This window comes from Garra rufa, chromosome 7, assembly GCF_049309525.1.
Source record: "Garra rufa chromosome 7, GarRuf1.0, whole genome shotgun sequence".
NCBI lineage: Eukaryota > Metazoa > Chordata > Actinopteri > Cypriniformes > Cyprinidae > Garra > Garra rufa.
The window spans coordinates 18,670,155-18,683,092 of NC_133367.1; the positions used below are offsets into that span (position 1 = coordinate 18,670,155).

At 40.3% G+C, this 12,938-nt stretch overlaps 1 protein-coding gene across 1 annotated transcript in view; it reads right to left on the reverse strand.

Moving 5' to 3' along the window:
* stab1 (stabilin 1) overlaps positions 1-2,098 on the reverse strand; it is a 47,195-nt gene extending 45,097 nt beyond the window's left edge. The window contains exon 1 of the mRNA XM_073843872.1: positions 1,839-2,098. Within this exon, the coding sequence (XP_073699973.1) occupies positions 1,839-1,892 (54 nt within the window). The 5' untranslated portion in view covers positions 1,893-2,098. The remainder of the gene's footprint in view (positions 1-1,838) is intronic.
* Between the last annotated feature and the right edge of the window lie 10,840 nt (positions 2,099-12,938).

Here is a 12,938-nt window from a genome sequence, read left to right on the forward strand (position 1 = left end):
ATTTCCCGGCCTGAAATTTTGTCTCAGTCCGCCCCTGGTTAACGTCAAGCTAGTTAGGAGCAGTGCAAAACAACGATGTCTGCAAATCACCGTTCATGTTTATGTATCAAACCTTTTCTTGTACTGTTGCTCTTCAGCAGCAGCAGCCTCTAGTCCAGTTTGCTGCTAAGAGTGAAAAGCCAGGCCCCGTAACATTACCAAGCACCAGTCATGAGCCCAACACACTAGAATGGGCAGGTAGGACAGTGCAATACTTGTTCTATTCTTTATTTGTGTTTAAGGACTGAACAATTTTGCACAGAATATATATTCAGATATTGCAGAAAAGGACATTGTGATGTTTAAAAGAATAGTGTTAGACATTTACCCTTTAATGTTCTCATTTATGAAAAATATTTGAACTTATAAAGCAGCTGTTTACTTGAAAAAGACATGATAGTGTCATTAGAAAGTTTAATACATTTTATTTTAATCTTTATTTTATACATATAGCTTAATATACATTTGTATTTATTTGATATTTTTTCATTTCAAGGTTTGGATATTTATGAGCACTAATTCTAACAGAAAATAGATACTGATACTGTTAAACATTATATTGTGTTAACTGTTCAAATAAATCTTCACTGTGAAGCAACACTTAGGCTACTGTATTTGCACTGAATTGGAAATGACGTCATTTTAATATAGTCAGTCGTGAACTAAAGTGGGCCGGTCTAAGGCTTGAAACTCCAGGGCTGAAAAGGAGTCCCACTCCGGCCCTGCTAATGTGCACATCTCACGCAAACCATTTATAAAAAAACATTAATGAATCAAAAACGTAAGGAATGTAGGCGAAAAACTACTTTTCAACGCAAATGTACTATGTGGTAAATTCTGTGGTAAAGTTTGTACTGTATACCTAATGACATTAAAATGTCATGATATTATCATGGTACACGCCCAAAAACGTGATAATATCATACACATATATCTACCACGTATTTTGGACAAGTGCACTTAACTACCATAGTACTATCATTGTTTACCATGGTTTGTATCTAAAAAACCGTGGTATATATCTGTAGTTTAAACCAAAGCATCATCTGATATCAGCAATGTACCATGGCACCACCTATTTTTGTAAGGCATTTGCATAGTGTTTTAAAGAAAACGCTGGATTACCACAGTACTTGTCCAAAAAAGTATTATTTGTACCACACTTGCAAAAACATACCAGGTCAGTATCATGATTCGATTTGTTTTGGGCATGTACTATGGTATAAAATGGAAGTACCATGTAAATACCATTATAATTTGTACTACCATATTGACATGGCTCTTAAATAACATGGTATTTCCATGGTGCATGTCCAAAATTATTTTAGCAAATAGTTTAAAATACTAACTTAAAGACTTAAACAACTCTTTTCATGCAACTTTTTCCTGAATGTATCTGTCATACTATCCATCACAGTCAATCACTATAGTAAAAATCAAAGTGCCATTGTATTATCATCTGATATGAGCAATGTATCATGGTACTGCCAGTTTTTCAAGGCATGTATAGTATTATACAACGGTATGACCACATTACATGTCCAAAAAGTACTATTTATTAAAAATTATACCACCCTTAAAAAAAAGTGCAGTAAAAGTACAGTAATCAATCACAAAAAAATAATAAAAAGTAGACATGGTACCATGATAATAATTTGTTTTGGGCAGGTGCTATGGTAGTAACTTGGCATTACCATAGTACTTTTAAAAAGTTAATATCCATGGTCATTTAATGTATAAATTGGCTAACATTTAAAAGTTACTTAAAGATGCAAGCAACCACTTTTCATGCAACTTACCTGAATGTGTGAAGTCCACAGTACCATGAGTCCCAAAACGAGAAGATAAGACATGTCTGCTTCCTCAAAGCCAGAAAAACTCCTGAAAACACGTCAGATAAACATGTAACGCAAACAGAAAAGCCTCTCCTGAGACCGGCCACTATCTCCAGTCACTGGACACAACAGGACGTCTCGATTTCTTACATCTCCAGAAAAACCTCTTCAGACCTTCTCATTCATGTGCTTTCAAGGATTTGCATGTTGAACAGCTTGACACTGAGCGAGAGAGGTTTGATGTGACCACACAGCGGCTTCACGCTAGAGAAAGGGTGAGAAAAACATCTTTTCCTGACAGGAAAACTACCGGATTTCCTCCACTGCGTCGCCTTCGTGATGGTTTGGGAAGTCCATGTTTGTCAGCTGACAAGATTGCGGGTTTCAGCAGAATTTGAAAGTGGCACACTGAGCATTAGCAGGTTTTTCTTCATTTCACATGGTCACATAAATAGTGCCAGCAGTGCTAGGGTTAGAGTTCAGATTGACTTGTTATTTAAAGTGAGAAACTTGTGAAAAAGGAAAAAAAAAATTAAACACTTCAGTAGCACATTTATCTAAAATATGTTATCAGTTGGTGTTTTCTGTGGGAATTTAACCTGTGACCTTGGAGTTAGTGCAGTGCTCTACCATTTGAGCTAGTTGATAAAATAAAGTTTGAACAATTGAACTTTTCTATATTCTTGTTAACTTTGAGTAAGTGTTCTTTTTAAAAGTTATACGCAAGTGCACTTTTTTAGAAGCAATTTGAACTGCAAAATTCTATTAAATACAGTAGACTGCAATTGGAAAGCAGACATTCATTAAAGTTAAAAAACTGCAGCGTTCACCCTGTAGCACTGCTGTGTCATCAGTTTAAGATTTTGAGAGTTCCTGCTATTGTGTCTGTCTGCTGAATAGTGATACTATTGATAGAGATTTAAGACGGTTGCTATAAAATTATGAGGGCATCAAGTTTAAAATGGTCATTATTTTTATGTTGTTTTTTGTCATCACAATTTAGTTAACTGTGATTTGTGCTGCATAATAATTTCGGGTGTTTGCTAAATGTGACCCTGGACCACAAAACCAGCCATAAGGCTCAATTTTTTTAAATTCAGATTTATACATACTCTGAAACCTGAATAAATAATCTGAAAATTGACAAAATTAAGATATTAACAATGCATTGCACTAATCAAAAATTAAGTATTGATATATTTAGGGTTGGAAATTTACAAAAATGTCTTCATGAAACATGATCTTTACTTAATATCCTAATGATTTTTGGCATAAAAGAAAAATCGATAATTTCGACCCATACAATGTATTTTTGGCTATTGCTACAAATATATCCATGCTACTTAAGACTGGTTTTGAGGTCCAGTGTCACATATATTAAACTTTGGCATGTATCTCATTTTGTATCGACTTATCCTAAGATAAAATAGTTTAGCTTTTTACATTTCCAAATGATTGGATAGTTTTTGTACAGCAGATGGGACTCGAGCCATATCTAGAGAACAGAATATTAGAGAGACTTGAGGTTGAGCTTCTTGTCAGTATGCAACCACCCAGAACACATAATGCACTAAAAATAGTCTTAACACCTTTGCAATTGGTAGAAATGCACTACTGCAATTGGTAGAAATGCACAAAAACTACTGAGAACATATTTGCACATAGCAACAGCCTGGCAACCACCTACAATGGCTTAGCAGCTACTTAGAAATGCACTGAAACCCACAGAGATAACCTTTGCGACCCCTAACCAACACATGAAATACAATGCAATACACTAAAAATGACCAGTGGTGTCAAAAGTATTCACATTCATTACTCAAGTAGAAGTATAGATATTAGGATTTAAAAAGACTTTTGTAGAAGTTGAAGTATCAACTCAAGCTTTTTACTCAAGTAAAAGTATAAAAGTACTGGTTTCAAAACTACTTAAAGTAAAAAAGTAAAAGTAATGTAAGGGAAAAAAATGCCATTAAGGACAAAAGATTGGACCGCGCCACAGGGGCCTATTGTGCACTACCCCACCTCCCCAAAAAACATTTCTAAAGGCCATAGTGACTATGTTATATTAAAATGTTAATGTTGAAAAATTTGGGATGCACTAGGCTACCTGTTTCAGCCGCATATATGCCCAATGAAAATAAATGCATTTTATTACAATGCAAATACATTAAAGAACCATTAATGTGTACTATTGAGCATTAATGTGTTTCACGAAGCAGGAGATATGATGACTAGTTGCTGACTATAAGTATTGTGTTATCACAACATTGTCAATCGCGTTGTCAATTGCAAACGCTAATTTATTCAAACATCCCTCTACCAAACTACCTACTGTAGCTTCATTTGCAGAGGATGAAGAGAAAGCACCCGTTTGATAAATAAGCTAGTGGTGGAGAAATAATATCTTGTAAGAAATAATCTTTTTTGAGTAACGACCCGGACACTGGCTATACCCTTGCTTGAGTGCAGGGCTGGACTGGGGTTAAAAAAAATAATAATAATAATAATAATAATTAAAATGTCTACTTACGTAAGGTAACAAAGTATTTGTACTTCGTTACTTGACACCTCTGAAAATGACTCCTGGAAACCACTTAGTAACACCCTTGAAACCACCTATAATACCTAAGCAACTCCTTAGCAAGGCACTAAAAGTGGCACAGAAAACATTAGCAACTGCATAGAAACACCCAAGAAAGTGCACTAAAAACTTCTCAGAACCTAATAAAAACGACAAAGCCTAGCAACTGTTGACACTCATACTGTAGCAACACCCTAGTAACCACATTACAGTGTACTAAAAACCAATCCAGTCACTCCAGCATTTCCTAGAACATCACTATAGAAACCACCCACAACCACTTAGCAATCACATTGCAACGCATTAACATCTCAGAATATCTTATAAAGTTGGCTTTGACTTTTATCAGTTACTTAACAGTGCATGAAATAACACACAGCCCTAGAAACCGCATAGCAACATCATAGTAACCACATGGCAATGAACTAAAAAACATTTGTGGGCTCTTATTTTGAAGTGTTGTTGTTCCCCCTTGTTTCTCTTTTCCCTTTTTCCTTTGCCCATCTTGTTTCCATGGTGATTGATTAGATTCTTCCTGTTACCTTGTTATCCTGTCTATTTAACCACCTGTGTTTGCCATGGTTCTTTGTATGGTGTTATTCCTGTATGGCTGTTTTGTGTGCCCATGCCATGCCTTGTCTTTTGCCTTGAGCCCCATGCCTGGATTTACTTTGTGTTTTTGTTTAAATACATCTGGATCCTCTGCTTCTCCATTCCCTCGTCCACACATTACAGAACAACAGACCACTATGGATCCAGCAGAGAGAATCATGCGTCTCTGTCAAGGGGGTCGTCATTTGGAGGATTATGTCCAGGACTTTGTTGAGTTAGTTAATCTGGCTACAATGGAGGGAATTTCCTTCATGGTTCTTTTCGGGAGGGACTAGCTGAGCCTCTCAGCTTGCTCATGCCACTGCATGACCCTAGCTGGACATTGCAATTGTATATCAACCTAGCGTTGCTGCTGAGGGTCTCTGCTTTCATTGTTGGAGTTGCGGAGGAGCATCGTGGTGCTCCCGCAATAGCTAACACAATGACTTCTTACAAGATGGCTGCCATCTCTGAGCCTGTGCATGTTTCGTCTGATCTTCCAGAGCCAAATCACAGCTGAACTTCTAGAGGAAAGTCAAGTCACGGCTGATCTTCCAGGGTCAAGTCAAGTCACAGCTGATCTTCCAGTCAAGTCAAGTCAAGTCACAGCTGATCTTCCAGAGTCAAGTCAAGTCAGCTGAATTTCTAGAGTCAAGGCAGGTCACAGCTGAACTTCCAGAGTCACATCAGGTCACAGCTGAACTTCCAAAGTCAAGGCAAGTCACAGCTGAACTTCCAAAGTCAAGGCAAGTCACAGTTGAACTTACAGAATTTTGTCATGCGCCTGGATCGTCTGTTGTGCATAGATCATTGAGGTCAGTTCTTTGGAATCTCAGACTTGCAGCAAGTTTGGAGGATCCACCATTGGTGTCAGTAGGCGCAACTGGTATCAGGTTATTGTAGGTTAACCAGGTTATTGTAACCTTCCTGTCCCTGAATTGACTCACCTGTCTGCAGCGCTTCCCGTAATGGAAGTAGCTTTAATGATGTATCTGGGCCACATGCATCACTGCTGATACTCAAGAGACTGTGGCACAAGCTGCAGAACCTCCTCTGGTGGAAAGAAACCCACTTCAGCTTCTTACGCAGTGGTGGCGCCCAGTGATGAACTACCAACTTTGCCTGGACTGGAGGGTTTCTATGAGCTGTTGCCCTGTCTCAACCTAGCTGCAGAGGCTGCCTGTGAAGTCTCATCCTGTTCTGCTCCACTGTGGAGAGCTCCTGCTCTGTCTGCTCCACCACGGTTGGCTCCTGCACCTTCTGCTCCGCTCTGGTGGGCTCCTGCTCCATCTGGTCCACCCTGGTGGGCTCCTGCACTGTCTGCTCTGGTGGGCTCCTGCTCCATCTGGTCCACCCTGGTGGGCTCCTGCACTGTCTGCTCTGGTGGGCTCCTGCTCCATCTGGTCCACCCTGGTGGGCTCCTGCACTGTCTGCTCTGGTGGGCTCCCAGCTCTGTCTGATCTGCCCTGGTGAGCTCCTGCTCTGCCGTGGAGGTCCCTTGTCTTGCCGGCTCCACCCTGCTATTCCAGTCCTGCCTCTGTGATATGGTCCTCCATCCCTTGACTTGTCCCACCCCCTCTCTACAGCTCTCTTGGACTGTTTAGTGTTGGGAGCCTCTCCTTTGAGGTGGGGCCACGTCATGATTCCAGTCTGCGTTTCCTTGTCTTGGTTTTGTTGGCTCCTATTTTGAAGTGTTCTTGTTCCCCTTTGTTTCTTTTCTCCCTTGTTCCTTTGCCCATCTTGTTAACTTCCATGGTGATTCATTACCTCCTTCCTGTTACCTCGTTATCCTGTCTATTTAAACACCTTTGTTTGCCATGGTTCTTTGTCTGGTGTTATTTCTGTATGGCTGTTCTGTGTGCCCCTGCCTTGCCTTTTGCCCTGAGCCCATGCCTGGATTTACTTTGTGTTTTTGTTTAAATACATTTTTGCTGCATCTGGATCCTCTGCTCCTTCTTCCCTCATCCACACATTACACCTGGCCTTTAATGTGTTATTAGCTGCATAGAAATGTAAAGAACACCTTAGCAACCATAAAGCACTTCCCTGGCAACCATTCACATACAGCACTCCGGCAAAATGTTAGAAGCAACCTAGCAACCACATAAAAACCATGCAAAAACCTATAGCAACTGCACAGCAATTCATATAAAACCACTTGCAACACTCCAGCAGATTCAAGAACATTGCCATAGAAACCACACACAACACCTTACCAGAAACATTGGCAAACACTTAGAATACCCTAGCAACCACATAGCACTGAGCTAAAAAAAACAAAACACTACAAACACCCTGAAACCATATAGCAACACCATGACAACGACCTACAATGCCTCAGAGAACATCGGAGAACCACATAAAACCCCTAGAAAAAAAAAACACTTTAAACACTTCAGCAGATCAGAACATAACCATGGCAAGCATGAAAAAACACGCTGAAAACCACATAGCAAATGTACTAAAAAAAACACTAAGAACACCAGAAAAATCATATAGCAACACTATTGCAACCACCTACAATGCCTTACCAGCTACATAGCACAAAACACCTTAGCAACTATACAGCACTGCCCTGGCAACCACTTACAAACAGCACCCTGGCAACTTGCTAAAAGCCACTTGAAGCACATCAGCAACCACATAACAACCACATAAGACCCCTAGCAACCACAAAAAAAATACACTTGGAACACTCCCATGCAATGCATGAAAAAAACCAAAGCAACTACATAGCAATGCACTAAAAACACTGAGAACAGCTGGAAAACATGTAGTAACACCATGGCAACCACCTACAATGCCTCACCCGCTACATAGCAAAGCGCATAACACCTTAGCAACTATAAAGCACCGTCTTCCCAACCACTTACCAACATCACCCTGGCAACTTGCTAAAAGCCACTCAGAGCACATCAGCAACCGCATAACAACCACATAAGACCCCTAGCAACTGCACAGCAATTCACAAAAAAGAACCACTTAAAACACTCCAGCAGATTGGATAGAACATTACCATAGCAACCACATAATGCATGAAAAACACTCTAAATAACCTAGCAACCATATAACAATGAGCTAAAATCTACTCAGAACACCCTGGAAACCATATAGCAACACCATGGCAACCACCTACAATGCCTTACTAGCTACATAGCAAAGCACAGAACACCTTTGCAACTATTAATCACTGCCCTGGCAACCACCTACCAACAGCGACCCAGCAACATGCTAAAAGCAATTCAGAGCACATTAGCAACCACAAAACAAACTGGCCACCACAGTAAAAAAAAAAAAAAAAAATATGGGCAACCCAAGACATTATAAAGTGAGAATTGTGAGAGATAAACTCGCAAGAACATTTTTTTTTTCCTCAGAATTGGAATTTATATCTCACAATTCTGTGAAAAAAGTAAGAATTGTGAGTTTATATCACGCAATTCTGAAAAAAAGTCTGAATTTCAAGATAAAAGAAAAAAGTCAGAATCACTATTTTTTTTATTACATTTCTTTTTTCAGTGGTGGAAAGGGGCTTCTATATATTACAGATGGGTTAATCTGTCAAACTCTTTCAGCTTCACACAATCATAACATGCAGAAAACATTACAAAGTCACAGGCCTAGTACAGAAAGCTTCAAAGGCAATGGCCGATATTTAATAACAGAATGTTTCCCAGAAACAAATCCTACAGTGAATCCAGCATGACCTTCACCCAGGCCAAAGTTTGCCCACCAAGAAATAACAGGAAGTGATGGGGTCAGACTGACAATACCAGCGCTGGACATGTTAATTCAGCAGCACAGAGCAAATGTTTCCTGCCCTTTTCCACTTGTGGACAACATGCCATGTTTTAAATTACAGCGATGAAAAACACCAGCTTCGTCAGTTTCCCCCAGAAGCACTGTTTTTTTTTTTTTTGTTTTTTTTTTGTGCGTGACCCTGTGTGCTTTTTCATAAGCGATCTGCTAATGGTCTATTAACCTTCAATGTTTCAGCAACAGGCCCCGTGCACACTGGGTTTCAAAGCAGGATCTAATATTGCTGACTCTCAGTCTTTGAGGGAACATGGGCTGGAGATTGAAGAAGAGGTTTTTTTCGGTTTGCTCAACCAGCCCTTTGGTTGATCATGCGACATACTAGTTTTCGTTTGTCTAAATCTTTCTGTTAATCACTTATAACCAGCACTGTCACATTATAACGAAAAATAAACAAACAAACTAAAATACAATTATATCATATTTATATTTCACGTTTTTTAACTTTTGTATTTTGTATTTATAATTCAAACTATATATATCGTTCCTTTACATGTACTCAAAGCTTTGGCAACATTGTATATTTTTACAGTCATGCCAATAAAGCAATTTTGAATTTTGACAGATAGACATTTAGAGACAGATCAGAAAGACCTTTAGAGACGGACAGACAGACATTTAGAGACAGACAGATAGACATTTAGAGACAGATCAGATAGACATTTAGAGACGGACAGATAGACAGACAGACAGACAGACATTTAGAGACAGACATTTAGAGACAGATCAGGGGCCTCATGTATCAACGCTGCGTACGCACAAAAACTTTGCTTACGCCAGTTTTCACGCTCACGGTCGGATTTACTAACAGTGAAATTAACGTGAGAATGTGCGTTGATCCACGCCAACTCCATGTCTGGCGTACGTGTATTTTTTGTGCGTGTGTTTGTTTTATTTCCCTTGGCGACTCCTAGAGGCAATTATTTTAAATTGCACACTACAAAGTATCGCACCAACACATGTGAAAAACATTGCTATTAATTTATAATTGATAAAATGGGTTAATTGAGACAATATTTTTCTACCAATTATTTGATTTAGAACATATAAAAGCATTTGCAAATGTATACATCCCTTAGTCTATGGCAATGGCAGTGTTGGCCTTATTGGAGGACATTGTCAATGGCCAAATCCGAAGGGAACACGTTTTTAGGGATCACAGTGATTTTCTGGCCCACGATGATGACTGGCTTATTAGCCATTTCATATTTCCAAGAGCTATCCTCTTGGAGCTCTGTGCTGAGTTGGGTCCAAATTTGGAAAGAGAGACAGCGAGGAGCCACGCATTACCCGTTCCCTTACAGGTGCTGACAACGCTTGGTTTCCTGGCAACTGGTTCTTTCCAAAGGGAACTGGCAGACCGCTCGGGGTTAAGCCAGTCGTCTTTGAGTCGTGCAATGCCAGCTGTATGGGACGGGATCATCCGCATGTCTAGCAGGTATATAAGGTTTCCATACCATGCAGTTGACCAGCCAAACATTAAAGCGAAATTTGCAGCGATCGCCGGTTTTCCTAATGTAATCGGAGCGATCGACTGCACGCACATTGCTATAAAGGCGCCATCTGAAGACGAATTTGCATACGTGAATCGGAAACATTTCCATTCAATAAATGTGCAAATAATATGTGATGCTCAAATGCGCCTAACAAATATTGTGGCAAGGTGGCCTGGGTCAACCCATGATTCATTCATCCTCACAAACAGCATGGTTGGGATGAGGCTCCAAGGTGGCAGGGTGCGAGATGGGTGGCTTCTTGGTGAGTGAGGTATTTAAAGAAATTATTCCAGCTGAGTTTTATTTTAATTTATTGAGCGTAATTATTTAACTGCATATCAGGAGACCGCGGTTATCCATTAAAGACGTGGCTGTTAACCCCCCTCAACAACCCACAAACTGACCAAGAGCGCAGATACAATGATGCCCATTCTCGCACTCGGTCAGTTGTAGAGTGGGCGATTGGGCAGCTGAAATGCCGGTGGCGCTGCCTTGATAAGAGTGGAGGGGTGCTGCTATACCGCCCTAATAAAGTGTGCCGCATCGTGCTGGCCTGTGGTGTGCTGCACAATGTCGTGCACAGACATGGCATACCTCTTGGTGAGGAAGTGGCCCAGGACCAGCGTTCATACAGCCCAACCAAGAAGCCATTCAAGCCCGCCAACGTGTGGTTGGGGCAATATAAAAGGTAATCAGAGACAACATTTATTTTTTGACCAATTCCTTTAATGACTGGCTTATGTCTGTGAGTGCATCAGTTATATTTTTTAGGTGACTGTTAACTTCTCCAATGGCCCTAACAATTTGCTGTTGTGACTCCAGAACAGCATGCGACGAGCCTCAGCACTGGGGGGAGCGCTGGAAATGCCGGAGACACTGGGTCCTGGCTGCTCAGGAGGCAATGACTCCGAGTTGCGTGCCAGTGGATGTTCCTGCACCATCTAAGTCGAAATAAAAACAAGCACGTTAACTGATATTTGAGTCCATTTTTTTATGGGTACACACATATTTATAAATGCAACGGATACATAAAGTCTCCTATGTACCGCTACATTGCATGTATTGGAAACTTAAATGTAAACTGGTATGTTTACCAAAGTTAAGACATAAAATGAGAAGTTACCTTCGTGGGGTTCTTCTAATACACCCGTGTCTCCCACAGACACGGATACTACTCCAGAAAGTAAAGTGTCGCCCACAATTGAGGCAACTCTCTCCTCAAAGGGTGTTAGTTCAGCATCCCCTGTTCCCCCGCCTGTTCGGTCCACACTTTGACGGTGCGCCGCTGTTCTCCTCTTAACCTGCACCTTAACGTCGGACCATTTCTTTTTTAATTCGGTCACAGTGCGATGTTCAGACCCCACTGCGTTAACCGCGTCAGCTAAACTCTCCCACTCTATTTTTTTTCTTTTGTTATTAATTCCGGAGGACAAACTTGCAAATAACACAGTTTTTCTGCGCTCTACCTCCGATAGGAGCACCTCCAATTCACATTCTGTGAAGTTTCTCTTCTTGCTTGCTTTTGCCATTGCTTTTTCGTTTGGTTTTGCCAAATTGGAGTCATTACCATATTTATACAGGGGAGGAGGCAGGGAGGGGTTTTGCGCTCGTGCGCTCAATTTCACGTTAATTCAGATGTACAAAGAGATTATGCGTGGAATTCCGCGTACGCAGTGTTTCGTACATCTGATTTTTTTACTGCGTACGCACATTTACAGGTTTGTCCGTATGCAATGTTTTAGGATTAATTCAACGCAAGTCTTTGTACATGAGGCCCCAGATAGACATTTAGAGACGGACAGATAGACAGACAGACAGACATTTAGAGACAGACAGATAGACATTTAGAGACGGACAGATAGACAGACAGACATTTAGAGATAGACAGACAGACAGACAGACATTTAGAGACAGAGACAGACAGACAGACAGACATTTAGAGACAGATCAGATAGACATTTAGAGACGGACAGATAGACAGACAGACATTTAGAGATAGACATTTAGAGACAGAGACAGACAGACAGACATTTAGAGACAGACATTTAGAGACAGACATTTAGAGACAGACATTTAGAGACAGACATTTAGAGACAGACATTTAGAGACAGACATTTACAGACAGACATTTAGAGACAGACAGATAGACATTTAGAGACAGACAGTCAGATAAACATTTAGAGACAGACAGACAGACAGACATTTAGAGACAGACAGATTGATAGACAGTTAGAGACAGACAGATAGACATTTAGAGACAGATAGACATTTAGAGACAGACAGAGACATTTAAAGACAGACATTTAGAGACAGACAGATGATAGACATTTAGAGACAGAAAGACAGACATTTAGAAACAGGCAGACAGATAGATAGACAGATGATAGACATTTAGTGAGAGAGACAGACAGATAGATAGATTATAGACATTTAGAGAGACAGATAGATAGACAAGACATTCAGAAACAGACAAACAGACAGACAGATGATAGACATTTAGAGATAGACAGATAGATAGACAGACAGACAGACAGACAGACAGATAGATAGATAGACAGACAGACAGACAGATAGATA